Here is a 14884-nt window from a genome sequence, read left to right on the forward strand (position 1 = left end):
GAATAAACCTAACCAAAGAGGTAAAGGATCTGTACTCGAGGAACTACAGAACACTCATGAAAGAAATTGAAGAAGACACCAAACGGTGAAAGACAATTCCATGCTCTTGGATCAGAAGAATAAACATTGTTAAAATGTCTATACTGCCTAGAGCAATCTATACTTTTAATGCCATTCCGATCAAAATTCCACCAGTATTTTTCAAAGAGTTGTGGCAAATAATCCTAAAATTTGTATGGAATCAGAAGAGACCCCAAATTGCTAAGGAAATGTTGAAAAACACAAACAAAACTGGCAGCATCACGTTACCTGATTTCAAGCTTTACTACAAAGCTGTGATCACCAGACAGCATGGTACTGGCATAAAAACAGACACGTAGACCAGTGGAACAGAATAGAGAGCCCAGATATGGACCCTCAACTCTATGGTCAAATAATCTTCAACAAAACAGGAAAAAATATTCAATGGAAAAAAGACAGTCTGTTCAATAAATGGTGCTGGGAAAACTGGACAGCTATATGTAGAAGAATGAAACTCAACCATTCTCTTCCACCGTACACAAAGATAAACTCGAAATGGATAAAAGACCTCAACCTGAGACAGGAATCCATCAGAATCCTAGAGGAGAACATAGGCAGTAACCTCTTCAATATCAGCCACAACAACTTCTTTCAAGATATGTCTCCAAAGGCCAAGGAAACAAAAGCGAAAATGAACTTTTGGGACTTCATCAAGATCAAAAGCTTCTACACAGCAAAGGAAACAGTCAACAAAACAAAAAGGCAACCCACGGAATGGGAGAAGATATTTGCAAATGACAGTTAGAAAAAAGGTTGATATCTAGAATGTACAAAGAACTCCTCAAACTCAACACACACAAAACAGATAATCATATCAAAGAATGGGCAGAAGAGGGGCACCTGTGTGTCTCAGTGGTTTAAGTCTCTGCCTTCGGCTCAGGTCATGATCTCAGGGTCCTGGGATCGAGCCCCGCATTGGGCTCTCTGCTCAGTGGGGAGCCTGTTTCTCCCTCTCTCTCTGCCTGCCTCTCTTCCTACTTGTGACCTCTCTCTCTGTCAAATAAATATTTTTTTAAAAAATTGGCAGAAGATATGAACAGACACTTCTCCAATGAAGACATACAAATGGCTATCAGACACATGAAAAAATGTTCATCATCACTAGCCATCAGGGAGATTCAAATTAAAACCACATTGAGGTTTGCCTCCCCTCCCCAATGTCCATAGCCCGGAGGCGAACCATAAGAGACTATGGACTCTGAAAAACAACCTGAGGGTTTTGAAGGGTCAGGGGTGGGAGGTTGGGGGAACAGGTGGTGGGTGATGGGGAGGGCACGTTTTGCATGGAGCACTGGGTGTTGTGCAAAAAGAATGAATACTGTTACGCTGAAAAAAATAAATAAATAAATAAAAAGAAAAATTGTCAATAAAAAAAAAAAAAAAACCACATTGAGGTAAGACCTTACACCAGATAGAATGGCCAAAATTAGCAAGACAGGATACAACGTGTGTTGGAGAGGATGTGGAGAAAGGGGAAGCCTCTTACACTGTTGGTGGGAATGCAAGTTTGTGCAGCCACTTTGGAGAACAGTGTGGAGATTCCTGAAGAAATTAAAAATAGAGCTTCCCTATGACCCTGCAATTGCACTGCTGGGTATTTACCCCAAAGATACAGATGTAGTGAAAAGAAGGGCCATCTGTATCCCAATGTTTATAGCAGCAATGGCCACAGTCGCCAAACTGTGGAAAGAACCAAGATGCCCTTCTATGGACGAATGGATAAGGAAGATGTGGTCCATATACACGATGGAGTATTATGCCTCCATCAGAAAGGATGAATACCTAACTTTTGTAGCAACGTGGACGGGACTGGAAGAGATTATGCTGAGTGAAATAAATCAAGCAGAGAGAGTCAACTATCATATGGTTTCACTTATTTATGGAGCATAACAAATAACATGGAGGACATGGGGAGATGGAGAGGAGAAGGGAGTTGAGGGAAATTGGAAGGATGAACCATGAGAGACTATGGACTCTGAAAAACATCCTGAGGGTTTTGAAGGGGCAAGGGGTGGGAGGTTGGGGAACCAGGTGGTGGGTAATAAGGAGGGCACGTATTGCATGGAGCACTGGGTGTGGTCAAAAACAATGAATACTGTTACGTTGAAAAGAAATTTAAAAAAAAATTGCAGTACAACTTATTCTAATAGATCAAAATATACCCTAAGTCTAGCTCTGGGCTTGTTCTATCCTCCAGCGAAAGCAAATTCTCTCTACTTTCTTTTTCTTTATTCTCCCAAACAACATACTTTATCAACTCCTTTTTTAAATATAAAAAAAATTTTTTTCATCTTTATAGGCATATTCCATCCCTTCATTGTGTTTACCCTTATATATGTTTTTCATTCTTTAAAATTTTGGGAGGTCGTTTCTTCTAAGAGACCAAACTTCTCCCAAAATTAAGTGGATGACCCTGTTCTAGTCACCAGTCTAATATATATATTTTCTTTTTTATATTTTTTCCTTATTTGTTTCCTTTTTTAAAATTTATTTCTAAAACTTCTTTTTAGCAACTTTCTCCCCCCCCCCCCATGATTTGGGGTCTCTTCTGATTTGGTTAAAGCACATTTTCCTGGGGTCATTGCCACCCTTTTAGTGTTTTATTTGCTCCTTCATATATTCTTATCTGGACAAATAGACAAGGCGGGAAAACTCACCACCAAAAAAAAAAAAAAAAAAAAAAGAACAAGAGGCAGTACTGAAGGCTAGGGACCTATCAATATGGACATTGGTAATAGGTCAGATCTAAAGTTCAGAATTGCGATTCTCAAGGTTCTAGCCGGGCTCGAAAAAGGCATGGAAGATATTGGAGAAACCCTCTCCGGGGAGATAAAAGCTCTTTCTGGAAAAATTAAAGAACTAAAATCTAACCAAGTTGAAATCAAAAAAGCGATTAATAAGGTGCAATCAAAAATGGAGGTTCTCAGTGCTAGGATAAATGAGGCAGAAGAAAGAATTAGTGATATAGAAGACCAAATGACAGAGAATAAAGAAGCTGAGCAAATGAGGGACAAATAGCTACTGGACCACAAGGGGAGAATTCGAGAGATAAGTGACACCATAAGATGAAACAACATTAGAATAATTGGGACTCCAGAAGAAGAAGAAAGAGAGAGGGGAGCAGAAGGTCTATTGGAGAGAATTATTGGAGAGAACTTCCCTAATATGGCCAAGGGAACAAGCATCAAAATCCAGGAGGTGCAGAGAACCCCCTCCCAAAATCAATAAGAATAGGTCCACACCCTGTCACCTAATAGTAAAATTTACAAGTCTTAGTGACAAAGAGAAAATCCTAAAAGCAGCCCGGGAAAAGTAGTCTGTAATATACAATGGTAAAAATATTAGATTGGCAGCAGACCTATCCACAGAGACCTGGCAGGCTAGAAAGGACTGGCATGATATATTCAGAGCACTAAACGAGAAAACATGCAGCCAAGAATACTATATCCAGGTAAGCTATCATTGAAAAGAGGAGGAGAGATAAAAAGCTTCCAGGAAAAACAAAAACTAAAAGAATTTGCAAACACCAAACCAGCTCTACAGGAAATATTGAAAGGCATCCTCCAAGCAAAGAGAGAGCCTAAAAGTAGTAGATCAGAAAGGTACAGAGACAATATACAGTAACAGTCACCTTACAGGCAATACAATTGCACTAAATTCATATCTTTCAATAGTTACCCTGACTGTAAATGGACTAAATGCCCCAATCAAAAGACACAGGGTATCAGAATGGATAAAAAAAAAAATCCATCTATATGTTGCCTACAAGAAACTCATTTTAGACGCGAAGACACCTCCAGATTTAAAGTGAGGAGGTGGAAAACAATTTACCATGCTAATGGACATCAGAAGAAAGCTGGGGTGGAAATCCCTATATCAGATCAATTAGATTTTAAGCCAAAGACTATAATAAGAGATGAGGAAGGACACTGTATCATATGTAAAGGGTCTGTCCAACAAGTAGATCTTATAATTTTAAATATATGCCCCTAACGTGGGAGCAGCCAACTATATAAACCAATTAACACCAAAATCAAAGAAACACATCAACAATAATACAATAATAGTAGAGGACTTTAACACTCCCCTCACTGAAATGGACAGATCATCCAAGCAAAAGGTCAACAAGGAAATAAAGGCCTTAAATGACACACTGAACCAGATGAACATCACAGATATATTCAGAACATTCCATCCCAAAGCAAAAGAATACACATTCTTCTCTTATGCACATGGAACATTCTCTGTAATAGATCACATCCTGGGTCATAAATCAGGCCTCAACTAGTATCAAATGCTTGGAATCATTTCCTGCATATTTTCAGACCACAATGATCTGAAGCTAGAACTCAATCACAAGAGGAAATTTGAAAAGAACCCAAATACATGGAGACTAAAGAGCATCCTTCTAAAGAGTGAATGGATCAACCAGGAAATTAAAGAATTTAAAAAATTTATGGAAACAAATGATAATGAAAATATAAGGGTTCAAAATCTGTGGGACACTGCGAAGGCAGTCCTGAGAGGAAAATATATAGCGGTACAAGCCTTTCTCAAGAAACAAGAAAGGTCTCAAATACACAAACTAACTCTACACCTAAAGGAGCTGGACAAAGAACAACAAAGAAAGCCTAAACCCAGCGGAAGAAGAGAAATAATAAAGATCAGAGCAGAAATCCATGAAATAGAAACCAAAAAAACAACAGAACAAATCAGCGAAACTAGGAGCTGGTTCTTTGAAAGAATAAATAAGATTGATAAACCCCTGGCCAGATTTATCAAAAAGAAAAGAGAAAGGATCCAAATAAATAAAACCATGGATGAAAGAAGAGAGATCACAACCAACATAGAAGAAATACAAACAATTAAAAGAACATACTATGAGCAACTCTACGCCAACAAATTTGACAATGTGGAAGAAATGGATGCATTCTGAGAGACATATAAACTACCACAACTGAACCAGGAAGAAATAGAAAACCTGAACAGGCCCATAACCAATAAGGAGATTGAAACAGTCATCAAAAATCTCCAAACAAACAAAAGCCCAGGGCCAGATGGCTTCCCAGGGGAATGCTACCAAACATTTAAAGAAGAATTAATTCCTATTCTCCCGAAACTCTTCCAAAAAATAGAAATGGAAGGAAAACTTCCAAACTCATTTTACGAGGCCACCATCACCTTGTTCCCAAAACCAGACAAGGATCCCATCAAAAAAGAGAATTACAGACCAATATCCTCGATGAACACCATATGAAAATTCTCACCAAAATACTAGCCAATCGGATCCAACAGTACATTAAAAGGATTATTCACCACAACCAAGTGGATTTTATTCCAGGGCTGCAAGGTTGGTTCAACATCTGCAAATCAATCAATGTGATACAATACATTAATAAAAGAAAGAACAAGAAACATATGATACTCTCAATAGATGCTGAAAAAGCATTTGACAAAGTACAGCATCCCTTCCTGATCAAAACTCTTCAAAGTGTAGGGATAGAGGGCACATACCTCAATATTATGAAAGCCATCTATGAAAAACCCACCGCAAATATCATTCTCAATGGAGAAAAACTGAAAGCTTTTCCGCTAAGGTCAGGAACACGGCAGGGATGTCCATTATCAACACTGTTATTCAACACAGTATCAGAAGTCCTAGCCTCGTGTATATGGACCACATCTTCCTTATCCATTCGTCTGTTGAAGGGCATTTTGGTTCTTTCCACAGTTTGGTGACTGTGATCATTGCTGCTATAAACATTGGGGTACAGATGGCCCTTGTTTTCACTATATCTGTATCTTTGGGGTAAATACCCAGTAGTGCAATTGCAGGGTCATAGGGAAACTCTATTTTTAATTTCTTTTTTTTTTCCATTTTATTTATTTTTTCAGCGTAACAGTATTCATTCTTTTTGCACAACACCCAGTGCTCCATGCAAAACGTGCCCTCCCCATTACCCACCACCTGTTCCCCCAACCTCCCACCCTTGACCCTTCAAAACCCTCAGGTTGCCCCAACCTCCCACCCCTGACCCTTCAAAACCCTCAGGTTGTTTTCAGAGTCCATAGTCTCTTATGGTTCGCCTCCCCTCCCCAATGTCCATAGCCCGCTCCCCCTCCAGAAAGAATGAATACCCAACTTTTGTAGCAACATGGACAGGACTGGAAGAGATTATGCTGAGTGAAATAAGTCAAGCAGACAGAGTCAATTATCATATGGTTTCACTTATTTGTGGAGCATAACAAATAACATGGAGGACATGGGGAGATGGAGAGGAGAAGGGAATTGAGGGAAATTGGAAGGGGATATGAACCATGAGAGACTATGGACTCTGAAAGACAATCTGAGGGTTTTGAAGGGGCAGGGCGTGGGAGGTTGGTGGAGCCAGATGATGGATATTATGGAGGGCACGTATTGCATGGAGGGCTGGGTGTGGTGCATGAACAATGAATTCTGTTATGCTGAAAAGAAATAAATCCAAAAAAATTTGAAAAAAAAAAGAAGTCCTAGCCTCAGCAATCAGACAACAAAATAAATTAAAGGCATCCAAATCGGCAAAGAAGAAGTCAAACTCTCACTCTTTGACTCTTTGCAGATGATATGATACTATAGGTGGAAAACCCAAAAGAGTCCACTCCAAAACTGCAAGAACTTGTACAGGAATTCAGTAAAGTGTCAGGATATAAAAATCAATGCACAGAAATGTTGCATTTCTTTGCACCAATAACAAGACAAAAGAAAGAGAAATTAAGGAGTCGATCCCATTTACAATTGCACCCAAAACCATAAGACATCTAGGAAGAAACCTAACCAAAGAGGAAAAGAATCTATACTCAGAAAACTATAAAGTACTCATGAAAGAAATTGAGGAAGACACAAAGAAATGGGAAAATGTTCCATGCTCCTGGATTGGAAGAACAAATATTGTGAAAATGTCTATGCTATCTAAAGCAATCTACACATTTAATGCATTCCCTATCAAAATCCCATTCATTTTTTTTTCAAAGAAATGGAACAAATAATCCTAAAATTTATATGGAACCAGAAAAGACCTCGAATAGCCAGAGAAATATTGAAAAAGAAAGCCAAAGTTGGTGGCATCACAATTCTGGACTTCAAGGTCTATTACAAAGCTGTCATCATCAAGACAGCATGGTACTGGCACAAAAACAGACACATAGATCAATGGAACAGAATAGAGAGCCCAGAAATAGACCCTCAACTCTATGGTCAACTAATCTTCGACAAAGCAGGAAAGAATGTCCAGTAGAAAAAAGACAGGCTCTTCAAAAAAAAAAAAAAAATGGTGTTGGAAAAATTGGACAGCCACATGCAGAAAAATGAAATTGGACCCTTTCCCTACACCACACACGAAAATAGACTCAAAATGGATGAAGGACCTCAATGTGAGAAAGGAATCCATCAAAATCCTTGAGGAGAACGCAGGCAGCAACCTCTTCGACCTCAGCTGCAGCAACTTCTTCCTAGGAACACTGGCAAAGTCTAGGGAAGCAAGGACAAAAATGAACTATTGGGATTTCATCAAGATCAAAAGCTTTTGCACAGCAAAGGAAACAGTTAACAAAACCACAAGACAACTGACAGAATGGGAGAAGATATCTGCAAACGACATATCAGATAAAGGGCTACTATCCAAAATCTATACAGAGCTTAGCAAACTCAACACCCAAAGAACAAATAATCCAATCAAATGGGCAGAGGACATGAACAGACATTTCTGCAAAGAAGACATCCAAATGGCCAACAGACACATGAAAAAATGCTCCACATCACTCGGCATCAGGGAAATACAAATCAAAACCACAATGAGATACCACCTCACACCAGTCAGAACGGCTAAAATTAACAAGGCAGGAAATGACAGATTTCCTGGTGAGGATGTGGAGAAAGGGGAACCCCCCTCCACTGTTGGTGGGAATGCAAACTGGTGCAACCACTCTGGAAAACAGAATGAAGGTTCCTCAAAAAGTTGAAAATAGAGTTACCCTATGACCCAGCAATTGCACTATTGGGTATTTACCGTAAAGATACAAATGTTGTGATCCAAAGGGGCACGTGCACCCAAATGTTTATGGCAGCAATGTCCACAATAGCCAAACTATGGAAAAAACCTAGATGTCCATCAACAGATGAATGGATAAAGAAGATGTGATATATATATATATACAATGGAATACTATGTAGCCATCAAAAGAAATGAAATCTTGCCACTTACGACAACACGGATGGAACTAGAGGGTATTATGCTTAGCGAAATAAGTCAGTCGGAGAAAGACAACTATCATATGATCTCCTTGATATGAGGAAGTTGAGAGGCAATGTGGGGGGCTTGGGGGGAAGGAAAAGAATAAATGAAACAAGATGGGATCAGGAGGGAGACAAACCATAAGAGACTCTCAACCTCACAAAACAATCTGTGGGTTGCTGGGGGGAGGGGGGTTGGGAGAGGGTGGTGGAGTTATGTACATTGGGGAGGGTATGTGCTATGAAGTGTATGAAGAAGGGTGAGTGCTGTGAAGTGTTTAAACCTGGTGATTCACAGACCTGTATCCCTGGGACTAATAATACATTATATGTTTATAAAAAAATAGAAAAATTTTTTTAAAAAGAAAAAAAAAAGATGGAAAATATTCCATGTGCATGGATTAGAAGAATAAACATTGTTAAAATGTCTATACTTTCCAGAGCAATCTATACTTTCAGTGCCATCCTGATCAAAATTCCACCGGCATTTTCCAAAGTGCTGGAACAAACAATCCCAAAATTTGTATGGAACCAGAAAAGACCCTGAATTGATAAGAAAATGTTGAAAAAGAAAAACAAAACAAAACATTCCCTGGTTTTAAGATTTACTACAAAGCTGTGATCACCAAGACAGCATGGTACTGGCACAAAAACAGACACATAGACCAAAAATACAGTGTAGAGAGCCGAGATATGGACCTGCAATGCTACGGTCAAATAATCTTCAACAAAGCAGGAAAAATATCCAGTGGAAAAAAGACAGTCTCTTCAATAAATTGTGCTGGGAAAACTGGACAGCTATGTATAGAAGAAAGAAACTCAACCATTCTCTTACACCATACACAAAGACAAACCTGAAATGGATAAAAGACCTCAATGTGAGGTAAGAATCTATTAAAATCCTGGAGAACATAGGCAGTAACTTCTTAAACATCAGCCACAGCAACTTTCTCAAGACATGTCTCCAAAGGCAAAGGAAACAAAAGTAAAAATGAATTTTTGGACTTCATTGAATACAAAAAGCTTCTGCATAGCAAAGGATACAGCCAACAAAACAAAGAGGCAGCCCACAGAATGGGAGAAGAGATTCGCAAATGACACTACAGACAAAGGGCTGATATCCAAAATCCATAAAGAACTCCTAAAACTCAACACACACATAACAGATAATCACGTCAAAAAATGGCGGAAGACATGAACAGACACTTCTCCAAAAAGGACATACAAATGGCTAACAGACATGTGAAAAAATGTTCATCATCTTTAGCCATTAGAGAAATTCAAATCAAAATAACACTGAGATACCACTTTATACCAGTTAGAAAGGCCAAAATTAACAAGACAAGAAACAACAAGTGTTGCAGAGAATGTTGAGAAAGGGGAACCCTCTTACACTGTCGGGGGGAATGCAACTTGGCATAGCCACGTTGGAAAACAGTCTGGAGATTCCTTAAGAAATGAAAAATAGAGCTACCCAAGGCCCTGCAACCGCACTACTGGGAATTTACCCCGAAGATACAGATTTGGTGAAAAGAAGGGCCATATGTACCTCGATGTTCATAGCAGCAATGGCCACAATCTCCAAACTGTGGGAAGAGCCAAGATGCCCTTCAAATGTTAAATGGATAAAGAGGATATGATTCATATATACAATGGAGTATTATGCCTCCATCAGAAAGGATGAATACCCAACTTTTGTATCAACATGGATGGGACTGGAAGAGATGATGCTGAGTAAAGTTAAGCAGAGAGAGTCAATTATCATATGGTTTCACTTACTTGTGGAGCATAAGGAATAACATGGAGGACATTAGGAGAATCTCCTCCCAATAATCCCATGTAATCCACAAGTCCCTTTATTTCCAGAAGATAACTACTTCTGTTTATTTCCAAAAGATAACTACTTCTGTTGTTGAAAGCACACCCTTACACTTGTGCTACCAATCCCATCTGTGCCATCTATTGAAAATATAAACTTTTTCAATCCTGTTATCTCAACCTATTCCTCTCTACTGTCTTTTTAACCTTACTGCTATTAAAAAGTTTATTATGAAATCATTACCTTCATAAATAATTCTCCCTTGACCCTGTTTCCTACTCTCGCTATTCTTTATATATTTTCAATTCTCAACAGATTTAACCAAAGAGTATTCTACACATAGTTTCTCCACTTTATCAATTCTTATTCACCCTGAAACTACTCCGGAAAAGATTCAAAGCCACCACAATGTCAGATCCAAAACGCAATTTTAAAATCATTGCCTTGGACTTCTGCCATCATTTTGAAAACTCTGACCAGTCAGTCTAATCACTTAATTTATATCACACACTACTCTTCTGCTTCTCTTCTTACCTCCCTAACCCTTCCAGCTTGATCTTCCATGTTGGTCACTCTTTTTTATTATCCTTATCTCAGAAATATTGATGTTTTCTAGGATTCAGTCTTTAGTCACCAGTCTATTTATAAGCACTCGATAAACTCTTTTTTTATATTACAGCCAAACTATTGATTACTACTAAATCTATATCCTTATTGTCATCCTCTCCTTGGAGATTAAAATTCCTGTATTCATATAGTTAATGGAGAAAATCCACTTGCATATCTTATAAGCCACTGCAAACCAAACTCACCCTTTCCTCACACATATATTTCACTTGTTTCTCATTTAATTAATTATAAACTACCCATTTTCTTAAGCACAACTAAATTATCCACACTTTTTCTCAATCACTCTAACAAATCCACCTTTGAGGTCTACTGAATTTTTCTTTCCTGTGCTATAAGCAATGCCATTGTTCAAGCCACCATCATTACTCATGTTTATAATCAGATAGCTTACCTCAACTTCTGCTTCCTTAAAAACAGCCTAAACTCTCAATGAGACTGTAAAGTACATGCTTGAAAACATTTTTGGCTTCCAATATCCTTATCATGGCATTACAAATCTTCTACAACCTGGCTCCTGCCTATTTTCCAAAATCTCTTACTTCTATCCTCCAGAAATACACTCTTTAGTAATTCACGTGGACTTCTTGCACACCACAGAATTTACTGTCTCATACCTCCATGTTTTGCAGATGATTTCCTCTAAACAGAGGAAATCTCTAAACTACCTCATTTCTTTACAGAGCTCACAAGGTATCTTCTGTCAAGCTACAAATTATCTTTTGCCTCTTTCCAAAAAACCTTCCTTGATTTCCAAAGAATATTATTTACACATTTATTACAATATTATATTATAATAAAATTCTCCCTTTTTCCATTATTTTGTCTGAATATGCAGAATATTCAGAATGTGAATATTCTGAATGTGGCCCATGGTTTACTTTTGTATACCTATGCTTTTACCCAAAAATCAGTATACAATAAATAACACATATATACAGCTATCAGTACACCTTTGAATTGAAATGATTCTATTCATACCTATTTTCAAAAATCAAGAAACCAAACAGTTAAAATTTGAAAGGATAAAATAGTTACTTACTGTTTTGTGAGATGGACAAAATATGGCTTTCCTTTTATTGTAATGATATAAGCAATCTGTAACATGAGTATCCAAAAAATCAGAATAATACTTGCAAATAATATATCCTAAATAATGTATTTTCTGAGTTATGTTTTAAAAATACTGATAAAATTAATAATTATTGTATAACCATTATATATGCTTTCCTTCCTGTGTGATATCCAAAGCTTCAGAATTCTAAATTGAGAACTACATACTAGTCCCCACAGACCTATTATTCACCCTAACATTTCTGAGGGAAAAGTTTGCCCGATGATTGTTATCCTTTGGCTTAGACATATATCACCCCCTCAGTATGCCCAAAGCAAATACCAAAGATACCACCTCACTTGAAAGAACCTATTGTTTACTCCCAGACCTACCAAAAAGTAATTTGGAAGAGATACTGCTCCATGGAAGAAATACTCCTAAAAGATAGCACTATAAGAAATGCACTATACCTCTAGCAATACAACATAGTAAGTACAATTGCACTTTGCTTATCCACATAAACAATGGCATGCTTCTGGAATAGAATATAGGAGAAGAGAAAGGAGGAGTAGAGACATATCTAGAGAACCCATCAGAAGACAACAGAAAATAAAAGATTCACAAAATTATTTATTTTGCTAATTTTTAAAATTATTTTAACAAGAGAAATAGCCATTGAAAAGTTTTCAGGTCCTCAACTTTGTGTTATAACACCACAAGATTCTTTGCAACAGATAAATGTTCTGAAGAGTCATTTGAATGACACTGTAGAAATCTGGTGAGGATCCTGAGAATTGTCCCCTCTAAAAATACCATTATTAAACAAATATGATGAAAAATAAAAGGTAATATGATAGCATCAATAAAATTTTAAATCCACATAGCTTACAAAATAAAACAACCCAGAATGTAAATAAGAAATGTACAAAATTGTCAGGAAGAGAAAAGAAACTTCAAAGACATCATCTAGAGCTTCTATAATGTTTCAAACACAGCATCCAAATGTTTGGGTTGAATTGTCTCCCTCCTTCTAAATTTATTTGTGAATTCCTAACCAAGGACCTTGGAATATGATTTTATTCAAAGATAGGATCCTTATAGAAGTAATTAAGTTAGGTTACTAGGTTGGGTCTTAATCGGATATGGCTGGTATCCTTATAAAGAGGGGATATTTAAACACAGACATACACAAAGGGGAATGCCATGTGAAGATTTGCAAGGAGAAGACTCTATCTATAAGCCAAGGAGAGATGCCTGAGGCAGATTCCTCCTCCCAGTCTTCAGAAAGAACCAACCCTGCCAACATTCTGATCTTGGACTTCTAGCCTCTTTTGTTGAACTGGAGGCAATAACATTTCTGTTGATTAAGCAACATGGCTTGTGTTACTTTTTAAGCATTCCTTTGAAAGCAATATACCTATTTTCAATTAAAAAAATATAAGAAATGCACAATAACAGGATCAAATTACCAAAAACCAAATAAAAAAATAGGGAGTTACAACAAAGCTACAGGTAATATGTATATTAACCATGACTTGCGAGAAAAAGATGAAGAATTTCAGAAAGGTAGAATATCTAATAAACAAACTGAAATTCTAGAGCAAAAAAATGTAATACTTGCTATTAAAAATTCAATAGAAAGGGTTTAACAGAAGATCAGATGGAGTAGAAGACAGATTTGGTAAACAGGAATACTGGTAAGTAGAAATATTTATATTGAAGTACAAAGAAAAAAATACCAAGAAGAAAATAAGAGAAGTGTAACCCATTAAAAACATCTAAACATTCATGTAATTATATTCCAAGAAAAACAAGAGAAAGATAAAGACCAGGAAAGAAAGAAATTTGAGGAATTAATCCCTGAGATTTTCCAAAGCTTATTATGAAAGGTGTCAACCCACACTCTCCTACTCTTATTAATCCAAAGCAGAATGAATACAAAGAAAACAAACCTAGGCATATCATACTCAAACAACTAAAACAAAAAGACAGAAGCACATATTTAAATAGCAACAAGACAGAATGGGAACATTATTTCCAAAAGACTTTTAAATAAGTATGCCTAAGTCTCCCACAGAAACAACGAACACTAGCAGGCAAAGGAATGACATCTTTAAAGTCCTGAAAGAAAATGATAGTCAACCAAGAGTTTATATCCAGCAAAAATACCCAGCAGATATGCAAGAAAAATAAACATATTTCTTCAAAGAGAAAATGAGAGAATTCATTGCCAGCACACCTGCACTGAAAGAAATACTAAAAATACTGTGTTCTTTTTATAAAAAGGAAATTGCTACAAGATAGAATCATGAAAAATGTAAGAGAATGAAAACCATAGGAGAAAATAAATTGTTGGTAAATTTAAGTGAATATCATTTGTTTTAAATAGTGATAATAATTGCTTTTGACATTAAAAAAAAACATAGTTGTAAAATAGATAACAATGGCACAAAGACAAAAAGAACATAAATAAGGAGTAAAGTTTTAAGGTCCATGAGTTATCCAGGGAATGGTAAAAATATAAATTTAGTAATCACAAGGGTAGTCATTAAAAGAATAATAAAAGAATGCTCCAGTAATAGCCTAAAAAGATAAATTAGGATAATAAACACATCATGGATTACAAACAACAGAGGAAAGGAAAAATTAAGAAAAACAAAGTGGGATTAAAATAATAATTATAGGGGCACCTGGGTGGCTCAGTGGGTTAAGCCTCTGCCTTCGGCTCAGGTCAAGATCTCAGTGTCCTGGGATCGAGCCCCGCATCAGGCTCTCTGCTCAGCAGAGCAGAGCCTGCTTCCCCCTCTCTCTGCCTGCCTCTCTGCCTACTTGTGATCTCTCTCTCTCTGTCAAATAAATAAATACAATCTTTAAAAATAATAATAATAATAATAATTATATAGGGCGCCTCTGTGTTTTAGTCAGTTAAGCAGGTGACTCTTGATTCCAGCTGGGGTCATGATATCAGGCTCATGGAATCCAGTCCTGCACTGGGCTCCACACTCAGCACAGAATCTGCTTGAGATCTCTCTCT

General features: G+C 37.2%; 1 protein-coding gene across 1 annotated transcript in view; it reads right to left on the bottom strand.

The window, feature by feature from the left end:
- LOC123936948 (disintegrin and metalloproteinase domain-containing protein 5-like) overlaps positions 1–14884 on the bottom strand; it is a 160432-nt gene that overhangs the window by 130044 nt on the left and 15504 nt on the right. Inside the window, exon 3 of the mRNA XM_045997443.1 lies at positions 11839–11894. Coding sequence (XP_045853399.1) covers positions 11839–11894 — 56 coding nt within the window. The remainder of the gene's footprint in view (positions 1–11838; positions 11895–14884) is intronic.

The sequence above is a fragment of the Meles meles genome, chromosome 2, assembly GCF_922984935.1.
Source record: "Meles meles chromosome 2, mMelMel3.1 paternal haplotype, whole genome shotgun sequence".
NCBI lineage: Eukaryota > Metazoa > Chordata > Mammalia > Carnivora > Mustelidae > Meles > Meles meles.